General features: G+C 39.8%; 1 protein-coding gene across 1 annotated transcript; it reads left to right on the forward strand.

Annotated features, from left to right (window-relative positions):
• The first annotated feature begins 1,931 nt into the window (after positions 1-1,931).
• Positions 1,932-17,599, forward strand: LOC144683691 (START domain-containing protein 10-like). The gene is made up of 6 exons (XM_078546963.1): positions 1,932-2,227; positions 10,215-10,362; positions 11,871-11,974; positions 14,213-14,330; positions 16,709-16,761; positions 17,146-17,599. The coding sequence occupies exons 1-6, from the start codon at positions 2,063-2,065 to the stop codon at positions 17,377-17,379; spliced, it is 822 nt and encodes a 273-aa protein (XP_078403089.1). The 5' UTR covers positions 1,932-2,062; the 3' UTR covers positions 17,380-17,599.
• The last annotated feature ends 8,989 nt before the right edge of the window (positions 17,600-26,588 follow it).

A 26,588-nucleotide genomic window follows, 5' to 3' on the forward strand; every position in this document is an offset into this window, starting at 1 on the left:
GCAGGACATCGCTGTAGGAGTTTCTCAGGGTAGTGTCCTAGGGTTCGGCCACTTCATCAATAGTGTTCAATACCATTCATGACTCCTCAGATGCCAAAGCTATCTGTGTCCATAGGCAGTAAGACCTGGACTACATTCAGGCTTGGGCTTATAAGTGGCAAGTAACGTTCATGCCACACAAGTGCCTTCAATCACCACCTCCAACAAGAGAGAATCAAACCATCTTCCTTTAACATTCAACAGCATTACCATTGCTGAACTCCCCACCATCAACAATATGGGGATTATCATTAGCCAAAAACGTAACTGGACTAGCCATATAAATACTATGGCTAAAAGAGCAGAAGGTCAGAGACTGGGAATTCTGTGGCAAGTAACTCACCTTCTGACTGTCCCAACATCTATAAGTCACAAGGCAGGAGTGTGATGGAGCTTGCTTGGACGAATACAGCTCCAACAACACTCCAGAAGCTAAACACCATCCAGGACAATGCAGCCAGCTTGATCAGCACCCTATCCACCACCATAAACAATCATTCCCTCCACTGCTGACATACTGGGGCAGCAGCATGTACCATACACAAAATGCACAGCAGCAACTTGCCAAGGCTCCTCTTACAGCGCCTTTCAAACTCATGACCTTAACCATCTAGAAGAATAAGGGCAGCAGACACATGGGAAAACCACCACCTACAAGTTCTCCTCCAAGCCACCCACCATCCTGACTTGGAACTACATCACCACACTTTCACTATCACTGGATCAAAATCCTGGAACTCCCTTATAGCACTGTGGGTGTACCTACACCAGATGGACTGCAGCAGTTCATTCAAGTTATCAACAGTCACAGATTGCAACTCTTTCAAGTACAATCACAGTTCTTGGTTTCCGGGAGTGGGACATGAACCCACAACCCTCTGATTCAAAGGCGAGGGTGCTATGAACTGAGCCACAGCTGACACCTCCTGCAGCAGTTCATGAAGGTGGCTCACCACCACCTTCTTGAGGATAATTAGAGATAAGCAACAAATGCTGACCTTGCCAGCCACACGGACATCCCTTGAAGGGATTAAAAAAAAGCTTCAGAACTTCTTTTTCAGCTATACAATAAACACCTGCCTTCAGCATGATAGAGAGAACTAGGCACGGTAACTTGCAAAGAGCCAATCACCTGATGTTGAAGACACCCAATTACTGGAATAAATTACATGCTTAATCAAGGAAAATCAAGACAAAATTGCCACCTCTTGCCCAAACCAAATGGGAGTCAATGTGTAAATATCTATTCTCTGTTTTCAGATGGCACGCAATGGGCAACTTGGAAATATCTAAAATGCAAACTTGACACCAAGGACTACTATTTGAAATGGAATCCCATTTACTACTTACATCTGTGTTTATGATATGGGTGCTTTAGTTATTGAGGTTTCAATAAACATTCATCAGCAGTAAACAAAAGCCACAAACTGTATCTAATGCAGCCTCCTATGTTGCTCTCCATTAGATTTCGGACTTGGCACAAGATGCCAACTCTAGTGCAGGAAGGAGCTATAAAGCTGATCTCTAATGTCAGAGGTCTGACGTATGAGGAAAGGCTCTAGTTTTTCAACGTTGAAAGGCGCAGCCCAATGGTAAATCTAGAATATTACTTTAAAGTAAGACATGAAGACATTAGTTCAAACTACTAAAAGCCAACTATGAGAAAGATCTTGATCGACGCTTGGAATGGACTTCCAGATAGGGTTGTGGAGGCAAAAATCCTAGATGCATCAAAGAAACAGTTAGCTTCTGCCGAGGGGAGCATAGGATATTTCCAGCTACTGGTGTTTTTTTTTTCTGTGAATTCTGAAGACTCCCCAAAACGAGCACAGGTGTCATCGCTGAGTGATGGGTTTTTGGGCCAATGAGGGGACGTGAAACGTCACCTGTGGCTCCAGGTTAGGGGCGGGACATTTAGCGGCCGGCCGGGTCTTGGGAGCAAACCGGATCGGTTTTGAGTGATAGGAAGGGGCGTGTGCTGAGACACCGGAGCTATTGTTGGAGCGTAGGCTTTTCCAGCTCCATGTCGGCTGAGCGCGATACCGTGCAGATCCCTGATGACCTGGCGTTCGCCTCGTTCAGGGAGCAGTGTGAATCAGCGCACAGCTGGCAACAGAAATACAGCAAGTCGGAGATAGGCGTGTGGGTGCAGGCCGCGACCGAGGGCAAAGCCGTGCACGGGATCAAGGTAAAACAAAATAACCGGCGTACGGGAATGACGGAGGTTGGGAATAGTGTGGGGGGTCAGCATAGGTTGTCCCGGGGAGTGGGGAAATAGTGAGTAAAGAAAGAACTCTTAATCGCCAACATAAGACCAAACTACTTCACAAGCCATAAAGTCCTTTTGCTGTGTACTCGCTGCTGTAATGGAAACGTGGCAGGGTTCCTCGAAGAGAGACAGTGACAAGAAAATCTGTTTCATTGATGTTGTGGGATAAATGTTGGCCAGAACATCGAGAGAACTCCCCTCCTCTTCTTTGAATGAGGTCATGGGATCTTTTAATCTGTCTGAGAGGACAGGACCCGATTTAATACGTCATTCAAAAGAGGGCAGCACTCCCTCAGCACTGACTGAACTGAAGCATCGGCCTAAATTCTGTCTTAAGCCTCGAGCCTGGGGTTTGAACCCATGAGCTTCTGACCCAAAAGGTGAGAATGCCACCTATAAACTAAATTGTACAACATAGAACCATAGAAAAGTTACAGCACAGAAGGAGGCCATTCGGCCCATCTTATCCATGCCATCCCGAGGACACCCAGGTGCCCTTTCTAATCCCGCCTTCCTGCACCCGGCCCATAGCCCTGCAGCTTACAGCACTTTAGGTGCAGATCCAACAGGTTCTGAAATGGTTTGATAAAAAAAGAATTAATGTTTCAATTGCAGACCCCTTGTCCAGGATGTTAGCCCATCTTCAGGTGCAGGTGAACCAGCTGTAAATTTCCACCATTTTCTGTTTTTATTTCATACTTCCTGGTGCACCAGTATCTTCACATTCCTAATACCCAATGCTATTGTGGGAGCAGTATCACTGCAAGATCTGCAGTGGCTCATGGAGAAAGAAGGTTGACCATCACATTCTTAAAACAACCAGAGATGGGCAATCACAGAATTGTTACAATACAGAAGGAGGCCATTTGGCCCATCGTGGCTGCACCGGCTCTCTGAGCAATTCACCTATTCCATTCTCCTGCCTTCTCCCCATAACCTTGCACATTCTTCTTTTTCAAATAACAATCCAATCCCCTTTTGAAAACCTCAATTGAACCTGCCTCCACCGCACACACGAGCAGTGCATTCCAGACCCCAACCACTTACTGAGTGAAAATAGTTTTTCTCATATTGTTTTTGCCAATTACTTCAAACCTGTGCCCTCTCATTCTCCATCCTTTCATGAATGTGAACGGTTTCTCCCTATCTACTCTGTCCTGACCCCTTGTGATGTTGAATATCTCTATCAAATCTCCTCGAAGCCTGATGTTGAATATCTCTATCAAATCTCCTCTAAGCCTTTTCTTCTCCAAGGAAAACAGTCCCAACAGGTACAATCTATCTTCATAGCTGAAGTTCCTTATTCTTGGAACCACTCTTGTGAATCTTTTCTGCAGTCTCTCCAATGACTTCAATTTCTTCCTAAAGTGCAGGGCCTGCAATTGGACACAATACTTCGGCTGAGGCCAAACTAATGTCTTATACAAGTTCAACATAACCTCCTTGCTATTGTTCTCTATGTCCCTATTAACAAAGCCTAGGACACCGTTTGCTTTATTAAATGCTCTGTCAACATGTCCTGCCACATTCAATGACTTATGCACATATATACCCAGGTCCCACTGCTCCTGCACTCCCTTTAGAATTGTATCCTTTATTTTATATTGTCTCTCCATGTTCTTCCTACAAAAATGGATCACTTCACAGTTCTCCACATTGAACTTCATCCCAGTTGGGTCAAAATCTTGGAACTCCCTCCCTAACAGCACTGTGTGTGTATCTACACTATATGGACTGCAGCGGTTCAAGAAGACAGCTCACTATCACCTTCTAAGGGCAGTTATGGATGGGCAATAAATGCTGGCCTAACCAGCAATGCCCACAACCCACAAATGAATTTTTTTTAAAAAACCTGTTCGCATATTCCACCAACTTGTATATGTCTTTTTGAAGTTCTACACTATCCTCTTCACAGTTCACAATGCTTTCAAGTTTCATAACATTCGCATATTTTGAAATTGTTCCCTGTACACCAAGGTCTAGATCATTAATGTATATTGGAAAGAGCCAGGGTCCCAACACTGACCTCTAGGGAACTCCATTACAAACCTTCCTGCAGCCCAAAAAACATCCATTAACCAGTGCTCTCTGTTTTCTGTCATTCAGTCAATTTTGTATCCATGTCACCACTTTCCCTTTTATTCCATGAGCTTTGTGAATTTTGCTTATGAGTCTGTGTGGCGCTGTATCAAAAGCCTTTTGGAAGTCCATGTGCACCACATCAACAACATTGCCCTCATCAATCCTCTCTGTCACCTCTTCAAAAGACTCTAGCAAGTTAGTTAAACGTGATTTGACCTTAAGAAATCTATGCTAGCTTTCCAGGTTTGAGTCTTTTCAGTTAAACCTGCCTTTCAATATTGCCCACATCTGAAGAACAAATTTAAAAATATATATATAATTGTTTTGCAATTATGTGGTTTTGTTATCAGAGGGGAGGATGATGTCATTTGGAAAAAACCTGTGATGTGACAAAATGACGTGTGGCAAAGGATTTGAATGTTTTTGCGTGCCCCAAACTAAAGTCCTCATTTACACAATACTAGTACAGTACCAACTAGGTCTGGCAACAGTAAGATCAGTTTGTGCTACTGCATTAAAAATATGAAGTATTTTAGCACAAAAAAGTAATAATTATGATTTTCTTGTTTATAACAACACTTGCAATTTCATGTCTTCTATGCTAATAACTAGCATTAAGTGTCTTTGAGTAAATAGAATTTTAATGATCCTGAGGACTTCAGGTCACCAATAATTATAGCTGCCAATCCCAGAAATAGTAATAGCTTAATTATAGGAATTTTCAGAGCTTGCCATTGAACACTGGTGAGACCACATCTCGAATACTGTTTGGTCTCCTTATTTAAGGAAGGATGTAAATGCATTGGAGGCAGTTCAGAGGAGGTTTACTAGATTGATACCTGGAATGGGAGGATTGTCTTATGAGGCAAAATTACACCGACTGGGTTTATTTCCACAGGAGTTTAGAAGAGTTAGGGGTGGCTTGACTGAAGTACGTAAGATCCTGAACAGTATTGACAAGGTGAACATGGAAAGAAGGTTTCCTCTTGTGAGTTAGTCCAGAACTAGGGGGCATTGTTTTAAAATTAGGGGCTGTCCTTTTAGGACATAGATGAGGAGGAATTTTTTTCTGAGGTTTGTGCAACTTTAGAACACTCTGCCTCGGAAGGTGGTAGAAGCAGGGTTGTTGAATACTTTTAAGGTAGGGGTAGATAGATTCTTGTTAGACAAGAGAATCAAAGGTAGATGGAATCAAATCGGAGGTAGATGGAAATGTGGAATTCTAATCACAAACAGATCAGATATGATCTTATTGAATGGCGGAGCAGGCTCGAGGGGCCGAATGGCCTACTTCTGCTCCTTTTGTATGTGAACATCTGTCATAATACTAAGAGGTATTTTGATGTGGCACATCACTGAAGTTCCACAATATGCCGCAATATGAGTCTATGCCATTTATTTTTCCATTTTTCCCTTTTCGTGCTTCTATTTCACCAGGCTATCTTGGTGATTTTTTTTTCCCTTTCTGAAGTAAGGAGGGTGCTTTAATCTTCTATCAGTGGAGAAGGTGGCAGCATCCACTCTGACCGGTTCTGAAGTTGGCTACTGTTTACAAGGAAGGTTTGATTTTTCAGGTGACACTATGGTTGTCTCTGTATGGAATCCATCTAGTATGCCTCAGTTGCCAGCATTATGCCAAGGTTAGCAAAGGAGGTCACCGAATGGCTTTGGCAGCAGTCTAAAATGGTCTTCTAGATTTGAGATCAGTTGGTGTTAAACTGGTCACCTGCTTGTACCAGATAGCTAACCGTGATAAGGCAGTCACATTATTGTAAAGTGATGTAATCTGCTAGTAAAGTGTTCAGATTAGAATTATAGCTGTAAAATGATAAGGGATTCTAAAATCCTCAGCATGTGATTTAATACCATTTATACTTTGTTTAAATGCTTTTTTAGTGATCTTATGGAACCACTGCACATAGCAGGATAAACATGTATATACAGTAGTCATTTATACTACAAAGAAATGAGGTTTAATCTGAGGAATTGTCTGTCCAAAAACATTGCTCTAAATTAGTGAGCATAACAAAAGAGAGAGATCGATGTGCTTTTCAAGATGGCCTCAAGGCAGTGTTATTTAAATTTACAGGCACTAAAGAAACTAGATCCTGATTAGGACCAGAATAATAATCTGTATAAAGAGTGCAAAGTTTACAGGCAGTAAAGAAACTAGATCCTGATTAGGTCCAGAATAATATTCTGTATAAAGAGTGCAAGGTTTAAAGTGTCTAGTATTTATTTTAGCATGCAACAGTCAGGTTAGATTCATGCTAGGTGATCATCGTCTCTAGGAAGCAATGGAAATGTAGAGCTCATGGATCCAGATTCTCTTCAATCTTGTGCTTTGTTTTTCTACTGGATATCTGGGACACTGACCATTGTGGTGTCATGTGCATGATTTCGGGAATTTCTTTCTAAGATAACTGCTGTTCATCATTTTCCATAAAAGATATGGATTCAGAAGCTGGAGGTAGAGTGCTGAAATTTGAAAACTATGCTATTATGCAAGTAGTTTGTCCTCTTTCAGTACTTGTCTTCCCTTGGTCACCTCCTGCACTATATGGCATAGTGAAAACAGGCATTTGTGATGGTGGGCACCTCAGTAGGAGGCCAAGATGGATTATCCTTTAGGCACTTCTGGCTTAAGATTGTTGCAAATGCTTCACCCTTGTTTCTTTCCAGTCACATGCTGTGGTTTGTCATCATTTGAGGATGGGGAAGTTTGTGGAATCACCCCCTCCTATTAGTTGTCCACCACCATTCGCAACTGAGTGGGGCAGGATTGCAGAGGTCTGACTGTGGGATTGCTTAGCTCTGTCCATAGTATGCTGCTTCTGCTGTTTAGCATGCATGGGCTTAAGTTGCTGCATCACCAAGTTAGCATCTCATTTTTAGAGACACCTACTGCTGCTCCAGGCATGCTCTCCTACACTCCTCATTGAACCAGTGTTGGTATTTTGGCTTGAAGGTGATGGTAGAGTGAGGGATATGCTGTGCCAAGAGGTTACCTGTTGTGGCGGAATAAAATTCTGTTGTTGCTGACATAGATCTCATAGATAAAAGCAAAATACTGCAGATGCTGGAAATCTGAAACAAAAACAGAAAATGCTTGAAAACTCAGCAGGTCTAACAGCATCTGTGGAGAGAGAAAAAAACAGAGTTAATGTTTCGAGTCCTTATGACTCCTCTGGGGATTTTCCCTCCACAGCTTCCAACCTCATAGTCTCCCAACCTCAGACAGCCCACTTCTACCTCCTTCCCAAAATCCACAAACAGGACTGTCCCGGTAGACCGATCATGTCAGCATGTTCGTGCCCCATGAAACTCATTTCTTCCTATCTTGACTCTGTTCTCTCTCCCCTTCTCCAGTCTCTTCCCACCTACATCAACGATTCCTCTGATGCCCTACGTCATATCAACAATTTTCAGTTCCCTGGCCCTAACCACCACCTCTTCACCATGGATGTCCAATCCGTCTACATCTCCATCCCCCACCAGGATGGCCTGAGGGCCCTCTGTTTCTTCCTTGAACAGAGGCCCGAACAATCCCCATCCTCCACTCCTCTGTCTGGTTCAACTTGTTCTCTAACTGAACAATTAGTTCGAGCTTTGAGTGCACCAAACCTTAACTTGTAGTCTCAGCTGGGGTTGTGAAATTGAGGCTATATGTTAAAAGCACTGTATAAATGTATTTTACTGTTTTGTTTTTTGTACTTTTGTACAAAGTTTAACTTTATCTGTTGGGTCTTCTCCCTTTCGTGGCTTCCAGTAAATTCTTTTGTTCCTAAGAACTAAAATTTCCAGTTAGCAAATGATGAGGTTCTTGGATGATACCTGGCTGACCACAGAAATGTTTAGAGAATAAATGGGAAGGAATTAAAAGTCAGCTTTCATCCTCTCAGTTTAAATTGTGTCAAGATAGTAAAGCTATCCCTTGCTCACATTGCCAATAACAGAGTTTCATTGTTCTCAAAGGAATAGACCCTTTAGAAACATTCAATGTTAAAATAATTTGGTTGTTTTGTTGCAGCGTAGTTAACTTACTCGTACCCTTGGGAGGTTAAGAGGCATGACTGTAAAAATTCTAGGTTTTCAGTGATAGTGAAATCAGCTGCCCTAAGCGCTCGATTTTCTTAGATTCTGTGCACCTTTCTTCAGTCAGCTGCTGTGTAACTACTAAGTCATTGCAAATTCAAATGACAAAAAGCAATTAAAATAGGTCACCATTAATTTGGTAGTATGAGTGAATTGCTTATTTTATATTGAAATATATATTATCTGGAATAATGACAGAAAAAGTTTCACTTAGCATGTTGGTACAAGTTTCTAAGTAAGTCTGGTAATGTATGTTCTAGATAGTCCTTCTGGAATGTGCAAAGTTCACTCTTCCAGAGAAAGAAAACAGTGGCGAATAGTTCTCCCAGCAGTACTTCAGAATAGCAGAAAACTGAATTTCCACACCTGTTCTTTACCTGAACTGTGGCATTAGTGAACTAAACAAATGTAATTGTATTTTCTTCCTCAGTCCTGCACATAAGGAAGGATCAGATTATTGCCAGTTTGAGTTGTGATCAGGGCTAGTGCTAGTCACATGCCTGCTCTTTTGGCCAGAGAATGATGCAATGACATAGGGAAGACAATAACCACAGCTTTGTACATCTTTTTTTTTAAAAAAATGTGTGGTAAGAAAATGATGGCATCTAATAAGCCATCTGCCAAAAGTTAAGTCAAAATCTGAACCTTTAATGCTTTTAGGGAAAGGAGCAGTTTCTCTGCATCTATTGCTGAGTGTATCCTTTTGCTGTCTTGTCTACGTCAGTAGTTCACCTGTCAGAGTTCCAAGGCAGGCAGTAATTTTTATTGAGTTGTCTTCAGCCTAAAAAATACCCAATATCTTGCCTTTGGAAAGATTAATTAGTAATTGCAGTTGAATTGAAGTTAAGTCCTTGAATAGGACTATTTTTGCAACCGTGTTGGTGGCCAGTAAATACTACGATCTCCTAGAAATGGCAGAAATAGGAAGCTGGAAGCAAAATGAGAAACCAGGCAACTATTGCTCAAGTTAATCTTGCAGCGCTTTCTCTTTCTATCAACCCTGCACATGCTCATTCACTCTTTGAATGAATTTTTTTCTCTCAACTTTATCTTCCCCCACCTCCATAGAAGTGCTTAGCAACTTCCTCGGGTGTCATGGCTCACGTTAAGAACTTGGCGTGCCAAGAACCCCAGTTTAGAGCTGGTGTCTTCTGCTGATGTCCGTGTGTTTTAACTCTTGCAAACAGAAACAGTGAATACAATCCATGTACCAAGTAGCTTAAATCACTGTGTCATCTTTTACTGGAAGCCATGAAAGGGAGAAGACCCAACAGATAAAGCTAAACCTTGTACAACAATTTTATAGTACTTTTAACGTATCGCCTCAATTTCACATCCCTGGTTGAGACTACAAGTTAAGGTTTGGTGCACTAAAACCTCAAACTAAATTTCCTCCCCACTTGCAATTCATCATGAGGGTATGTTGTATCATCTCTGAGAGTTGAGCAACCTTGGCCCTACCTCTGCTACCAAAATGATAATTCATATTTCAGTATCCTCACAAATGAACTTCTACAGCACTTACCTGGCCAATATTCATTCCACAGTTGCAGATTAACTGGTCCTTTATCTAATTTGTTGTTCATGTAACCTTGCTGTCTTTAAATTTGTTTATACTTCAAAATTAATGCCGGCATGCTATCATGTGTTCATCACAATTCTAAATAAAAATAATTTCCTTCTGGCTCTTTTGTGAGGCTTTAACAACTCATTCCTCTTTCTGTTTCAGTGTAGAATTGAACTTAAAGATGTTCCTGCAGAGACGGTGTATGATGTGCTGCACGATAATGAGTATCGCCGTAAGTGGGATAAGCAGGTCATCAAGACTTTTGACATTGCACGGCTCACGGTGAATGCAGACATTGGTTATTATTCATGTGAGTGTATTTGAGAGTTGACTAAATAAAGTTCATGATCATGTGCTGCTTCTCCAGGAAGTGAATTTGCATTGTTGAAATTACAGCGCAGAGAGAATATACGGCTCACAATTTTAATAACCCATTGTGAAATGTTCACCAATATCAAGATCCACATACTGGGAATTCACGCTGAGCTAAGGTTTTTAAAAAAACCCTTGAAATGCTTATTTCTCATATAATCTCGTATAATCCCATGAGTTCCAGATAAACAACTGAGTCTTGCTGTTTTGGTTTGCTATTTCAGTTTCTATTGGTGTTGTCCAAGATCCAGTGGGTAAAGGCAACACCTGTAGTCCATAAAGACCGGAAGGTTACTTTTCCACAGTTGGGTTGCTAATTTGCCTTTGTGCTCCTGGATTAAGGAGAGAAGTTGTTGTTTGATGATTCATCCTGGCAAATGTGTGGATATAAGATGAGGAGAGGGCTGATACACTTCTTTGTTGAACAGCCTGTCAAGATTCATCATCCATGCTTCCAAAGGAAGAATAGCAACTTGGGCAAGGCACTGAAAGGAAGCTATTGCTTGTAGAACTGTAGGACACACTTTTTGGTTATTGAATATTAATGTGAGCTGCAGAAATTTAGATGGCCTTGATAAATCTGCCCTAATATCTGCAGGGAGCGGCTCTGGCAGTGAGCTGTATTCCTGGAATATAATTTCTGTTCTTGTCTTTTTTTTTAAAAAAATTCACAAATTTGATGGGGAGAAACATTAGGGTGATCTGTTTTGTCTTCTACTGTGTATTCCATGGATTGCATAAGACTCGAGGGTCTTTGAGATTCTTGAACTGAACTATGGAAAACTTCCTTCCTTGTATCTGTGGCCCAGCCTTCCAGACCACTTACCCAGTGGGAGTTACCAATTTTAATCGGGCTATCGAGAGGAGAAATCTAGCCTTTTCACCATTGGCTGTTTTCATGGACACAGCACCTTTTTTGTTTTATTTTTAAAAAAAACATTTTTATATAAACTTATACAGCATCTGATGTTTTCAAAACCTCTCAAAGTACTTCGTACAGTAAATTGTTTTAAAATTGAATTATTGTAGACAAAAGTGGCAGTCATTCTGCACCAGTAATGGGACGATTAACCAGTTAACCTGCTTGAGAGAGGAATGTTGACCAGAAAAAAACTGCTCTTACATTAGTGCCAAAGGATCTTTAACATCTACATGATCAGGGAGATAAGAGAGCATCTTTTCTCATACTGCACCAGATTGTCAGTATAGATTATAAATTCACATCCTCATTTGGGACTTGGGTCCACAACTTTCTGATTATATAAAAAATGAAACTACAGCCAAGTAGCCACATTGACTTTGTAGTGTGAGATTCAGAGATTTATGAGAATAGGCTGCCTGAATGCTGTTTTGACTAGGGATGATGTATGGTGTGAAATTATTTTTTTGAAAAAACAAAATTCTTCAGTTCTTTGTGGTTACATTTTGTCTCTCCCTCTCTCTTAGGGAAATGCCCAAGTCCCCTGAAAGACAGGGATGTGGTTAGTCTGAGGTCATGGCTGGTCACAGATAACGATTACATGATTATCAACTACTCTGTGAAACACCCTGTAAGTATGGATCTAAGCACCCTATCTCCAATATGTCTCTCAGATAAAGAGAAAGGAGCTGCATGCAGTGACAGGGGTCCAGATATTATGTCATATTTAAACAAATGCATCCCATTGCTCAACAATTTGTTGCATCCAGTCATTGTTTTTTAGTTTAAAGCTGGCTTTTTGTTGCAGTCTGGAAAAGCAACATTTATAAGATAATGGATGTGTCTCTCTGAGATCAGCATCAACCACTAAATTTCTGAGACTGTGCTACATTTTAACACCATTAGTGCAAATGCTCAGGATTAGCTATGAGTGCTTCATTCCCTGGAACAGGGTACCATAACTCAACAGGATATTTGTAGATTTTGTGTTTTGCTCTCTATATTGGAAGTGCAATTGGCAGCACTCTTGTAATCAACTGCACTAATGTAATGTAAAAGAACCTTATATATAATCTAATTTTTGAGTTTGGACACAAATAATCTAAATACCCTTTAAAAGTAAGGCCCAGTGTTTCAATAATGAAAACAGAAAATGCTGGGAATACTCAGCAGGTCTGACAGCATCTAGGAAGAGAAAAACAGACTTAATGGGCTGAATTTCATTTTGGGACAGGCTCGGCGGTGGGAAGGCATCGGGTGATGCACTGAGGTATTCCTGCTGCCGGGCCATTTTCCCAGCAGTGGGAGAGAAGGCAGACAGCCCACCTGGAGCTCAGCTGAAACACTTAGTGGCCAGTTGAGGGCCTCTTCATGCCTCTGCTGATATTTGACCAGCAGGAGGTGCCTGCGCTGTGGGAAGACCACCAGGTGGGCTTGGCTTTTGTGGGGGTGCAGTGGTGTGTTCCTCCTTGGCCCATGAAGGGGTCCCCTCGGCAGACCTGTGCCTAACAACAACCCCTCCACTCTGCCTCAATCACCCAGCACCCCCAGATCCTGCTTACCTGGTTGTGAGGGTGCACACCCATCGATGTGTGTCCTTCCTCCTGGTATAGCTCCAGCAGCGGCTACTGCTCCTGGTGGTGTTGCTAAGCTGTGGCCCTCTGATTGGGTTGGTAGCTTTTGGAGGAGGGGTTGGGTGCCTGGTGGCAACCACATAATTACATGCCGCATATAAAATGTGATTCCTGGTCCCACCACCTGCTGAAGTGGTGTTGCCCTGGAAGATGGCAGGACCCCTGCTGCCTCAGCAAAATTCCAGTCAAAGTTTCAAGTCTGCAACCTTTTGTCAGAACTGTCCCAATCAAAGGTCACAGACCTGGAACGTTAATTATGTTTCTCTGTCCACAGATGCTGCTAAACCTGCAAAGTATTTTCTGTTCTTATTTTGCATTTCCAGCATCCACAGTATTTTGCTTCTACATCAGTGTTTCAGTGTCTGTCATTGTGAAAGCGTGTAGCTTTTTACAGTGATTCATTGTCATTAAGGATGTTAGCCATATTCTCTTGATGTTGGGGATAATGGGTCTCAAACTGGAAATTAGATTTTGATTTATGTGTGATGCTTTAAAAATAGTTGCTTGAGAAAAGAAACTGCAATGCTCCTGAGGTTGCACGATGAGCCAAGTTAAAGTAGCCCTGATCTTGCCCTGTTTATCAATTAGCTCTGTACAACCAAGAGTGAACCTGACATCATTTTGGTTTGTATGGCTCAACATCACAGACGCGGTGCATTTACTCACTGTGGTAGTGGGAAATCAAGGTTCCTTAGTCATGAAATATATGTTCACTTCAAAAACTTTTTATTCTATCTGCATCCACTTAGTGTCTTTTGTTGAATGAGATGTCAATAGGTATTTTCCAGATAGATAATTAAAACTGAGCATAAAATAGGGAAGTTAGTGAAGTGATTGAAGGCGCTGTCGATGAGCTAAGTTTTGAGGAGGTTTCGGAAAGTGAGGAAAGGTAGCAGTTTCTTGGGAAAAGAATTAAGGACTTCATCTACTCAGCCAACAACTGTGAAACTGAGGCAATGCTTCGGATCTGAAACATTACTGCTAATCAAGGTGCAAGATTTCAAGGTATATATTCTCAATAAACATCACCTATAATATTGCATCTTTTCCCAGTTGCATTTAAGTGATTCATAGGGAATGTATAATCCAATAAGCGGAAGAAATAGGTGGAAAGTGGCTGGTATTTACAGATTTTGCATGAAAAATGCACATGTTCTGGTCTCACTCTGGTTAATGTTTAAACATTTGTTTTAAATACCAGACACCTACAGCCTCAGTTTCTTTCCTTTTCACAGAAATACCCTCCTCAGAAGGATCTAGTCAGAGCTGTGTGCATTCTAACAGGTTACCGAGTCCAATCTACTGGTTCCAAAAGTTGCAATCTCGTATGTATGGCTGAGGTAGATCCGAAAGGTAAGGATTGGCGGCAATAGCATTGTGGCTTAAGTTGATGTGGATGTCAGTGTGTGTGCAGTTTATTTCTCTAACTGGAGTCAACACTGAAATTGATATATTTTTGGGCACTAAAGAAATTGAGGGATATGGGGATAGGCCTAGAAAATTGAGTTGTTGTAGCACATCGGACATGATCTTATCGAATGGTGGAGCAGGTTTGAGGGCTGAACAGCCGACTCTTGCTCCTATTATTCTCTTATGAAGCTGGTATTTTTCTCTTCTATCCAATCCAGTTTTCTAAAGATGTTGAGTCCTTTCTTTGGGTATAGTTCCGCAATCCTCCTGTTGCATGTGAGCCTGAATTTTGGCAGGATATTCTATTGGAGATTGGGCCTTATCACAGCAAGCTCAATTCTATTTACTTTAAAATTGAATAATGATTAAGAGTGGGAACCCAAATTGCTTTGCCTTCTGCACCATCCAATCCATTATGCTGGGATTACATTTGACCAATACTTTCCTGTCTAAAGCATTTAAACAAAAGATAATAATTTTTACATATCAGGAAATTTTAAAATATGGCCTGACAAAAAAACTTCCTTTTGCCCATCAGGGCCATCCTTGTGCAGGAAAAATGGCACATAGTCTATCATGGAGTCTTCCAACCCATTTAATCACCTGAGAAGTTGCCGGAAGTACTATACCGCAAAGTTAAATGAGTATTCAAGAGTTTGGCTTGTTAGGAACTAGAGATAGTTTAAGTAAGTTATATTGGTATTTGTAGATGTTAGGAATGAGTTTTAGCTTTAAAGTTTAAGTTTGATTTATATTTCTGTATGTGTGTTAAGAAAAGTCAAATTGAGTTTTAGTTTCACTTTAAAAAGGTGCTTGAGGAGATGTTAAACAAACAAACAGTAGAAAACGGGCAGCTGCCTAGCAACGGGCTAGAGAGGCAGGGCACACACACAAGAAGAGAAACAGCAGTTTTGATTTGGAAGCCGTGGAGTTCAGTTTTTTTTTTAAAGTTGCTGCCAGGAGAAAAGAGGACAGATAGCCAGTCCCAAGCTAAGGAAAACCCCACAAATCTAGGGGAGAGTCCAAATATGACCACCTAGTCAAAGGAAGAGCAGGAACCCGGAAAAGGTCCTGTTAAGTGAAGTTAAGAATGAGGGACAGAGAGAAAGGCTCCAAGCTTCAGATTTAAAGAGACAAAAGCTGAAGAAAGCAGAGTTAAAGTGAGAACAGCTTGCAAGAGGCAAGAAGGCCCAAAGAGACAATTGAACATCAGTAACTCTTTCCTATGGGCATGTGAAACAGTGGTGTACTTTTAATGCTGAGTTGGTGAGAGAGAGTGCATGAAAGACAGCTTGAATGCATGTGGTGACCCAGGGAAGAGGAACATTAGAATGAGAGTTCGAAACCCTGGAGATGAACCCTTGCGGAAGGCATCTGAGAGAAAGCGTCGGTTTGGGAGAAGATTCCAAGGCAAAGTCTTGGAGAGTGGAGATTGGAAACCCTCATGTGAAGGATGGAGTTCAGTGACACCAGTTGACTCACTGTGTGATTAGCGTCTGGGGGGAGTTGAGGAGAGATCCATAGCATCTGATTGAGGTGGCATCTCTCACTTGGTTTCAGAGTGTGCTGTGCCTCACCACAGGCTGCCATAAGTTTACATGGATTGTCTACTTACTGTGGATATTAGGAGTATAAGAGAGTTTTTGTAGCCTGTTATCCTTACAAACTATGTACATCTGTAAAGGTATACAGTTGTGGGTGAGGAGTATTTATCTTGCTGAATAAATGTTTTATTCTTTTGTTAAAAGTTCATCCACTGACTCCTGTGTCTCTGTCCAGTAACTACCCTCCACATATCTAAACAAACAAATAAAAGCTAAGATTTATCAAGCTGGGCTCCCTGCTGGGATCAGGCTTGTCCAAGAGTAACCTCAGCTGGGATCATAACAGGATTCATTATCTTCACACCTAGAAATTGCTGTATCCTCTCCCAATCAAACAAAAAGACAATCATTGCATGCCTCAGTGTATTATATCATGCCAGTCTCCAATTTTCATTGGGTCATTGGCCTACTCTGACTTAAGTCACATTCCATTTTTGCTACCTTAGGTTCTGGAACTCTACTTTTTTTTTTACTGGGTTTTTTTGCTTCATACTTGGAGATTGTTCATGAAAAACATGGCCCTTGCTCTGACTTTATTTTCAACTTTGTTGTATTTTCAGGTTTTTTCTGAAGAATTTATTGATTTTGTGTTGAGATTTGGGAGGAGCAAGAGCAAGGAGATTAACCATTTATGTTGTAACTCTGAAAAGAATTCACAGCCTTGAGCTTTGTTCACAGTTCTATAACTAGTCCGATAATTTCTGATTGTTCTTTCAGGGTCTCTGCCAAAGTGGGTGGTCAACAAAGCTTCTCAGTACCTGGCACCAAAAGTAAGTAATAATTACCTGGTACTATGCTCTGGGATTGATTTATAGACCAAATTTAATAAACTATCAAATCTGTCAATTAAATGAAGATATAAAAAGAAATATGAAATTGTACTTGCTAAACGCACAAAGCATTACTCTCTCATGTCCAATATGCAGAATTAACTGATGAAGGTCACTGTCAATCACTTCACACATATTTGCTGTCATGTTTTGGAAAAGGTTTGCAGTACTGACTTCCATGCACTGGACCTGTTTGGCAATTTCTCTTGTTTTGCCCAATATTTGCTAACCGTGTTTTTGAGATGTTCTAGAATGCAAAGGTGTGTGGTTCAGATGCTAATATGACTGTATTAAGGAACATTCTCCATTTTGTGTGTGCTTCAGGTTCTGAAAAGACTCCACAAAATGTGCCTGAAGTACCCAGAATGGAAACAGAAGAACAGGCCAGACTTCAAACCCTGGCTTTACCCAGAACAGAATGACCTGCCGACCATGAGCCTCTCTGAACTCTCAATCCAGCATGCAGACTCGCTGGAAAATATTGATGAAAGTGGCCTATCTGAAGGGAACAATGGTAGCGATGAAGAAGAATGTGGACCTAAGGGCTTAAAAGACTGAAACCATGTTGCAGTGTTCCTTTGTGGTGCTGTAGGCCTTTGAAGTTTGGTGGAGGGCTGGTGAGGAGACAGTGGGAGTTCATAATTAGTCCTTGGAATTTGGGAGGAGAATTCTTAATTATTGATTAATTTAGTGGTTGGGGAAGTAGCTGTTATTGAACCAAGGTTATGTACATATAGAAACTGACATTCAGGCAATAAATAAAAAATTTGTGCATGCTACGGGTTAAAGTCATTAGTAACGGTGTTAAATTGAAGGATCAGCCACGGCGATGACTTTTTTGATCTATTTGATTTTTAATGTGCCTTGCAGATAGAAACATTGTGGTGAGTTAGTAAAGGGATACGTTACGAATTCCTCCTTTTAATGAAGTTGAGGGACTCTTGAATTACAGACATGCTGGGTCTCAGTTGGTGTGAAAGAATACTTACAAGTATTATGTGGTGTTGGTTTTGATTTGTAGGTCACTTTGAGACATGTTATGAAGAAGTATTTTTGAAACAAAATTACTTATTCCAGTTCCGGACTTCAGCATCTTCCCTCCTTGCAACCATTATTTCTGTTTGTAAGGTTCTCATTTTGCGATCAACAGTAATTCTCTAATCTTGACACTCTTGAACTGAGTTCAAGAAAAAGTTCCTGATTTTTGTGCAGGATCACTCGTGGTTATTGTGCAGTTTTTGAATTTTGCACTGCTCTTTGTTAATTCAGATAATGATAATATTAACCCTAAATAACTTAATCATCAATACGTTTGGGAAAACATCATGGTTCACTCACTTAGTTTTATTTCTTACTGTAATTTAAACAAAGTCTTATGTAAGACTATAAATTTGGGTGCCTGGAGGTGGAGGGGGGTGATGGTGAGGTGTGGTAGGCAGGTCTGTTTCTCTTCTAATGGAGCAATTCTTTCAAAGACAAGAGGATCCAGCAGCAGCACTACATCAATGTATTTGTATCAGCTCCTGTTTTCCTCTGGTGGTTTGATATTTAAATTGAAACATTTCTTCCTGAATACTATTGAATCCAGTTTCACTGTTTTTAAAAAGCTGACAGTGCAGCAAGTTAAATATATGGATAGAAGATTTGAAATCTGCAGTGAGAATCAGGACTGAAGTGGAGAGTTATCATTTATATATGTGTGAGGTTCATGGAGTTATCGTACAGCTGAGCAGGAGCATACTGGTTGAAATGAGAAAAGCAAAGAGAAAATGTGTAATGGTTGTCAACTGGCAGGAAATTGAGGTTTTCAGTGGAGGCAAATTTCATATTGCTCTTCATGTTGTACAACAATGAATTGTAGCCTTTTGAGTGTAATTTGCATAGAGAACTATGTACAGTAACCTCATTTGGGGGAAGAGAAGTAGAGAAAAGTTTCAGGAAAATTTTTGTTTGGGTTTGCATTTTAAAAAGTGGTGGTTAGACCTAAATTATTGTAATTAGTGAAGCCTGTAATTATAATTAGTACCCAAACATGTTTTTTTTAAACAATGATGGAAGCAAGGTTGGCATGTTTCATTTTGTTCATAAATTGGCAAATTGGTATGTGCAAACAGTACTTTAACACACACTGTCCTAGAACAGGGCTCTGCACTGCTTTTTGTGACCCATGACGTAAAAGAAACTACACATGGATTATTTCTTTGATATGACCGCCAAGGTTTAACAATCTGTAATCATTCACAGTCGGTTAGAAATTAAGTTTAAGAGTACTGTTGAGGCATGTTCAAAACCAGGAGACATGATTGTGACTCATAATTCCTGCATTTAATTCACTTTGTTTGCAAGAATAAAAACCACTTCTTCAGAAACTACAGTAGCCTTAAGATATCAGCATTAAGTTGTTCTTCAGTTGGTTATTGAAGTTTTACAGCAATAAGTTTAAAAATGTTTGCTGCTCCTAAATGTGAATTAAGGAATCATTAAGACAAGGTTTCTCTCCTGCACTTCAAAAAAAATTTTTTGTTGGACTAACTTCAGGTGCCTACAGTAATCATACAGAGAATGTGGATGTCATGGTGCAGTAAGAGCAATGGAATTAAGAAAATTGTTGAAGGTGATAATATATTTTGAGAACAAAGTCACGAAATTGGAATTTAAGGATATTTTTGGTATTTTGTAAAGTTGTAAACTGGATTTTTGTAACTGTTCAGAATAAACCAGAAATTTAGAAATAACTAGAGAATCCTGGGACCTCAAATCTAGTAGGTACATGAAGAAGCTGGGAAAACAGTTCTACAAATATGATCAGTAACTCAGTTTTGCTTATGAATAATTTCCAGCTGAACAACCGCAGATGCTAAACAACCTTTCCAAATATTTTATACTGCCTATTTCTTAATCTGCCATGCTAATATATTTCAAAATCATTGATTATAGGGCCCTGTTGACAAGTAAGCAGGTTCCCTGTTCTGCCTCATTACTAGGAAATGGTGGTACCCCAGGATGATGACAATTAGTGAGTATTTTTAATGCATGGTTCTAAAGGGATCAATCTCCCTAGTGCTATTTATGCTTGTGCTAGTTTTGAGGTCCCTACTTGTCTCTAACAGGCTGAAAAATGGTTCTATTTTTGTGAAAAGATCCTTGTTCCTGCTGAGTCATTTGGTGCCATTTTGTGTGCAAAGAAATTGGTTTTGCTGTATACCTGCTTTTTGTCCTGTACAGATATTTTATAATACTCTGATATCAAGTGACTCCTTAATATTGTTGCCTCTGTAGTGTTTACAGTATTGTCAGTTAGGCTTACTTATTGTACTTAAAAGGAAAAATTACACTGAAACCAATTTAAAATTTTGCCAAAACTCTATTGATGTGATGCTCAGCTCAAATTTATACCACCTTGTAATCAGCATTACTTCACCCCAATCCAAAATGCCCTATTTAACCTCAGGCAGATTAAAATTTGTCATTGTAATGCTAGGTTTTTTTAATCACCATTCAAAAGGGCCCAGCATGAAAATTTCATGCACTCATCCATTATGCTTTACTGAAATCTTAGTACTAATACTGGTGTGTTACCGGTAAATTCTCTCCCTGATCACCTAATGTTGCTTGTTAATTTGCTGTTTGGTTCTGAAATCTCCTGTAAGTGTTACAGGAGTGTGTTGATTAAAAATATTAAAAAGTGGAAGGCTGGGCCCATAATTTGTTGCATCGGGAGTAGCATTTTAATGCTCATGTTGCATTTTACTGAGCCGTTAGAAAACCTGAGCAAAGTATCTTCAGTGTTTAGAGGCTCACAGATGTACATTTTTCCTCTGTATCACAAAAATATTAATGGAGTTTTATGCTTTGAGTAGTATCCCATTGGAATAGAACTGTATAACTAAATTTCTTCAAAGACTTATAGTCTTGCTTACTATTGTTATATTGGTGATAAGTGCTCCATCCAGTTCAGATGAGACCATCTTGTTGCTGTTTGAATTGAGCATTTATCAGAGCTGAAGTTTGTCATGTCATGTTGGGGAGAAGTCTACGCCCTTACAAAAAGCAGGGGTAAATCCTGGGACCTTTTTTTAAAGTGTACTTTAAAATCTAGAATGTAACCTGTTCCAATCAATATTTTAGACGGTAAAAAATCATCATCCTGGATGATCTGTCGCACATACTATAAACAGAACATTATAGCAGGCTATCAGAAATCTTTGGGAATATCTGTACGTCCATGTTACTGCCATCAATCTAATTGGCTTCCAACTCTTGAGTATATCTCCTGCCTGGTTTGGGTTTGTGGTTGAATATAGACTGTGACAATATCCTCTTTTCCTATTCACCAAGGGGCTGGTCAAAGGAGCTGGTCAAGGGAGCTGAAGTGCTTTTCATCATACTATTAGATCCTTGAATACAGATGGCTTTTAAGCCCATGATCTTTGTCTGACTGTGTGGTAGAGGGTGATGTGAGAAGTCGTTCAGCTTGTACACCTATAGTACTTACATTACACTGGCAGTTTATTTATTATTTTTTCCAGCCTACACAAAATATCTCACAAATGAAGGACCTAAGTGCAATTGTGTATTTCATTCATAACTTCCAGAGAGAAGGACATTTGAGAATTGCTCATGCTGATTTTTCAAAAATATTTAAGTAGGAAAAGAAACATTTTCACTTCTGGCTGTAATGTTTTTTGTGTGAAAGTTCATATTTTCATGTTTTGATGTAAATGAGGCAGGATTTATCTTTAATGTAGGATTTATCTTTGAAACAATTACATTCATTACAGTGCAGAGTTCCAAAAGTACCCAGGCACTTTTTTATGCAATTGTATTTTGTTCTGTAATTATGACACTAACTGATTACCTGAGTTATCTGCATCAGCTCAAGATTAGCTACTGTCTGAGGGAGCACTTGAACCAAATCTGGAACTATCAGAAGGAAATTTGGCATTAATTTCCTTCATTACGCAAGGTAATTCTAATGAGCTATATTTATGTAAATGCAGACAAAGTCTGGGGTATTAAGCAAAATCTGTATTTGACAAATCCTTAAGACAATTTGAATTGTGCATATGAAAGCTACCAATTAATCATTGATGATGACACACTGTTCTTTGTGGATGTTGTAATTGAGGAAGAAACCATTTTTAATTATAGTCGTAAGAAAATGGATAAAGTTTTCAGATCTTGGGCATGGCAATGATAGGGTCCCTCATTGAGCTTCAGTGTCCTATTAGAAAGCAGGAAGTCAACCAGGGTTCCCAGTCCTGACCGCTATCCAGAGACCCCTGCTAGTCAGGGCATTGTTGAGGACCACATAACATACCACCCAAATAGTTTACAAATACTCAAAACGCATTTCTACATATACTCTAATCTTTCTCATTGTTAACTTTGAAAGAATGGCAGAAGCCCTGGATAGACTATTCAAGCTGTTTTTCTGGGGTTTCTATGGCTCTTCTGCAAAGTTACAGAGCACAAATGGAACATCCTTGCAGAAATTCTCCAGTGTTTATAGTCACCAGATGAAATTTGTTACTTGAACAAGATGCCAGAGGACAACTAGCACTTGTGTAATTGTATCCTTGTTCAATACATTGCTTCTCTCAAAAATTTTAACATGTAGCAATGAAAGGAAAAAATTAGTTGAAAGAAAACAAAACTATAAAGGTTTTTTTCCCCCCAATTGTCACAGACCAACTATTACTAGGAGGGGATGAAATGAGAGAAACTGTTCCATTCCCACAATTTCCCAAACTTTGTTTCTTAAGTTTTAGTTTTGTCGAGGGTTGCTTATTAAGGGTGGGGCTTGCCCTGTAATCAAGGGATGTGTGTGTGTACACTGCAACAATGATATTTCAGTTTTGTTCACTGTAGTTTTGCACTAAATAGGTGATCTCACTCAAGTCACATGGCTTAGGTGAGAAAACTGAACTACTGCACTGTTGTAGGGGTCTGTTTCCTGAGGTATTAAGGTATATTAAACCCATTCATTAGGAAGCTTTATTTAAACTCTAATCTGTGTAAAACTTGATCTGGGAATACATGATGGGGTAGACAGGAATCTTTACTCTGCATCTAACTAATTCTGTATCTGAACTAAAAGTGCTCAATGCTAATGATGCAAAAATGTTGGCTTGAATATAAGCATCCATTAATATACTACACAATAAAACTCAACTGTTAGGAATTAATCCAACTGATGTATCTATATGTGGCAATAATATTATGTATTTGGTGTCTCTGCATAGAAAAGATGAGTTTGGTACTCCCCTGTTGTTTGTTCTAATCTAAAGAACAAGATGACCTAGATAGAGCAGTAAGGTCCCACATCTGATTCTTTCTAGTTTGGCAATAGGGCATTGCAATTGGTTAGGGTAGAGTCATGATCATACTCTCTTACAGACTGTTATTTACCATCCTGTGTGGACATTGAATAAAGATCAGTGCAGTGATTTTCCCCTTCCCCTCTCCTTTTATGATTGCATAATTTACCAACACCTCAGTCTGGACTTGCTTGGACTGTTAGTGCCTTTGGTAGAGAAAATTAGTAAGGGAAATAAATGGACATGGTGGCTTCTGTTGATTGAATCCTGAGCTAGGTGAATGGATTATATTTGATATTCTGTTGGTTTTGACACTGAAACCTTCTGAATACAACAACATTGCCAAAATCATACTTGAATCAATTTCTGTATCTAAATGCTAGTATTACAAATCACTTAGTTATGTTTACATTGATTTTAAGTTGTAACAAATTGCTGTTTTTTTTTGGATCTTGAATTATAGCTATTATATAATTTGTCAAACTCTTGCAATGGGTCATAATCAGTTTAATAATGAAATAGAATTCAAACTTAATTTCTTTTTACTAAACTACTTTGTAATTCTTTTAAAACATTTTCTTACAAGTAAAATATGGTCATTGAATAATGGTGTGTGTGTTTCCTATCTGACATTTGTGCCAGATTTGTAGAATTTTAAGTGTGGTATTTATCCTGGGTAATCTATACCTGAGCATTTGAGGGGACAGAATTAAAGGGACCTTTACATCAAACATGCACAATATTGAAACTGGACAAAGGAAAATTCTTCTTTCAGCTTCCCTCTTGATGTCACTTTGCCTAAAAGCATACATTGAAGAAAATATATCCCGGACTGGTGGAAATACTCTAACTGCAAGCAACATCACTTTGACCGTTTTGCAGTTAGTAAAGCTTATGAAGTACTGTAGTCTGCAGCAGGCATAGTTTGGGAAAATGCTCAGAGAACCTAGACAACATTTTTCTCAGTATTACTGCTCCTTTCTCAGCAGTGAAACCTTGAATAAAATGTAAATAACCAAAGTAACTATTTGCAACATTTCTTCAGTGATCCTGAATTTGTGGTAGGAGAACCCAGAAAGAACTCTGCCCTCTATAGATCGTCACGGAAAACCTAGAATTGCTCGTGCAAAGCAAAATGATTCCAGATATAGTCCAATCTTATTGTGCCATTGATAAGCTGCAGGTCTTCATTCATTCTATCACCTGCCACGGCTGAGACAAAATCATTCTGTGGATTTAGATATTTCCCCAACTCCTTTGAGAATTATGTACCAACATTTATGTAAACATTATTTGACCAACTCTTCCTTGAAACAATAAGCATAGAATTAGTTTTTGTCACAAACCATGGCTGCAATATTAACATCTTTCATATGGTAGTATCAAACAAAAAAGCAAAGTTAGAATGCAGGTCAAAGTTTCTTGTGTACCACCATAGATATGAAGGCTGTCTGCAAATTTCCTGAGAGCAGTGTTTGAACAAGGGGACATAGTTACAGAATAAGGGCACGCTCATTTAAAACTGAGATGTGAAGGTATTTCTTCTGAGGATGGTGAATGGCTGGAATTCTCTACCCCCAGAGAGTTGTGGAGGCTAGATCACAAAGTATTTAAAAAGGAGGTAGATAGCTTTTTGAAATATCGAGGTGTTGAGGGATATGAGGAGCTGGCATGAAAGAGGAGTTAAAGCCTGGGGCAGATCATCCATGATCTTATTGAACGGTGGGGCAGGTTTGAGGGGCACCTGCTACTATGGTCAGCGGTTCTGGATCATAGTACGCTAAAATTTCAGGTGATATTAGACGGAGTGGGACTAGGTGAATTGCTATAATCATTCTATGATGGGAAACAGAGCATTGATGTTCTGGTTCTTGAAGAAACATTCATTGAACACATGCATCAGTTTGACAAATTACACAAGGATACACTGCAGGCTTTGACCCAAGTGTTTAATCTAATAACCATTTCAAACATGGCCTGGTATGCTATGTTAAACAAGGCATCAAAGGTAGCAACAAACTCCAGCATACTGGTATTAACCAAAATTTTCACCACAGCAATACATGTAGGTGTGTCAAGGATCACCAATGTTTGCAAACCACAGTGCCTGACCCACCACTCACTCCTAGTCAACATCCATAAGACGTAGGAGCAGAAGTAGACCATTCAGCCCATTGTGTCTACTCTGCCATTCATTAAGATCATGGCTGATCTGATCATCCTCAACTCCACTTTCCTGCCTTTTCCCCATAACCCTTGATTCCCTTATGATTAAAAACGTCTATCTCAGCCTTGAATATACTTAACGACCCAGCCTCTGCTGTAAAAAATTCCACAGATTCACTACCCTCCTTATCTCTGTCTTAAATGGGCGACCCCTTACTCAGATTATGCCCTCTGGTCCAACACTCTCCCACAAGGGGAAACAACCTCTCAACATCTACCCTATCAAGCCCCCTAAGAATCTTATGTTTAAATAAGGCCACCTCTCATTCTTCTAAACTCCAATGAGTACAGGCCCAAACTACTCAACCTCTCCTGATAAGAAAATCCCTCCATACCCAGGATCAACCTAGTGAACCTTCTCTGGACTGCTGCCAATGCCAGTACATCTTTCCTTAGATAAGGGGACCAAAACTGTTCATAGTATTCTAGGTGTTGTCCAACTAGTGCCTTGTATAGTTTTAGCATGACTTCCTTATTTTTGTACTCCATTCCCTTTGAAATAAAGGCCAACATTCCATTTGCCTTTCTTATTACCTGCTGAACTTGTATGCTAGCTTTTTGTGATTCTTGCAGGAGGACCCCCAAATCCCTCTGTGCTGCAGCTTTCTGCGATCTTTCTCTATTTACATAATAATCAGCTCCTCTATTTTTCCTGCCAAAGTGCATAACCTTACATTTTCCCACATTCATTCCATCTGCCAAATTTTTGTCCACTCACTTAACCTCTCTATATCCCCCTATAGACTTTGTCATCTTCACCACTTGCCTTTCCACCTATTTTTGTCATCTGCAAACTTCACGATAGTTCATTCACTTCCCTCATCCAAGTCATTAATATATATTGTAGATAATTGTGGCCCCAGCACTGATCCCTATGACACTCCACTAGTTACAGGTTGCCATCTTGAAAATCCCATCCTCATTCCAACTCTGTCTTCTATTAGTTAGCCAATTCTCTATCCATGTTAATATACTACCCCCAACACCATGGTCTCATAGCTTATTAAATAGCCTTATGTGCGATACCTTATCGAACACCTTTCGGAAATCCAAATATATTACATCTACTCGTTCCCCTTTATCTACCCATCTACCTCAGACTTTAAAAACCACCACACAATGTGGGGTTATGAAGTTGTCGACTATAATGGAGAAACATTGGCACAGTGGGTTTCACGAGACAATAAATTCTTCCTTTTTGATGTCAAAGATCAGGGTGCT

The sequence above is a fragment of the Cetorhinus maximus genome, chromosome 8 (assembly GCF_964194155.1).
Source record: "Cetorhinus maximus chromosome 8, sCetMax3.hap1.1, whole genome shotgun sequence".
NCBI classification, from domain to species: domain Eukaryota; kingdom Metazoa; phylum Chordata; class Chondrichthyes; order Lamniformes; family Cetorhinidae; genus Cetorhinus; species Cetorhinus maximus.

Bases quoted from the DNA above. Each gene is read 5' to 3' on its own strand.
- LOC144683691 (XM_078546963.1), top strand. From the start codon at position 2,063: ATGTCGGCTGAGCGCGATACCGTGCAGATCCCTGATGACCTGGCGTTC. The intron at 2,228-10,214 runs GTAAAACAAAAT...TTTCTGTTTCAG, and splicing joins AAGCCGTGCACGGGATCAAG to TGTAGAATTGAACTTAAAGA. The intron at 14,331-16,708 runs GTAAGGATTGGC...TTGTTCTTTCAG, and splicing joins GGCTGAGGTAGATCCGAAAG to GGTCTCTGCCAAAGTGGGTG.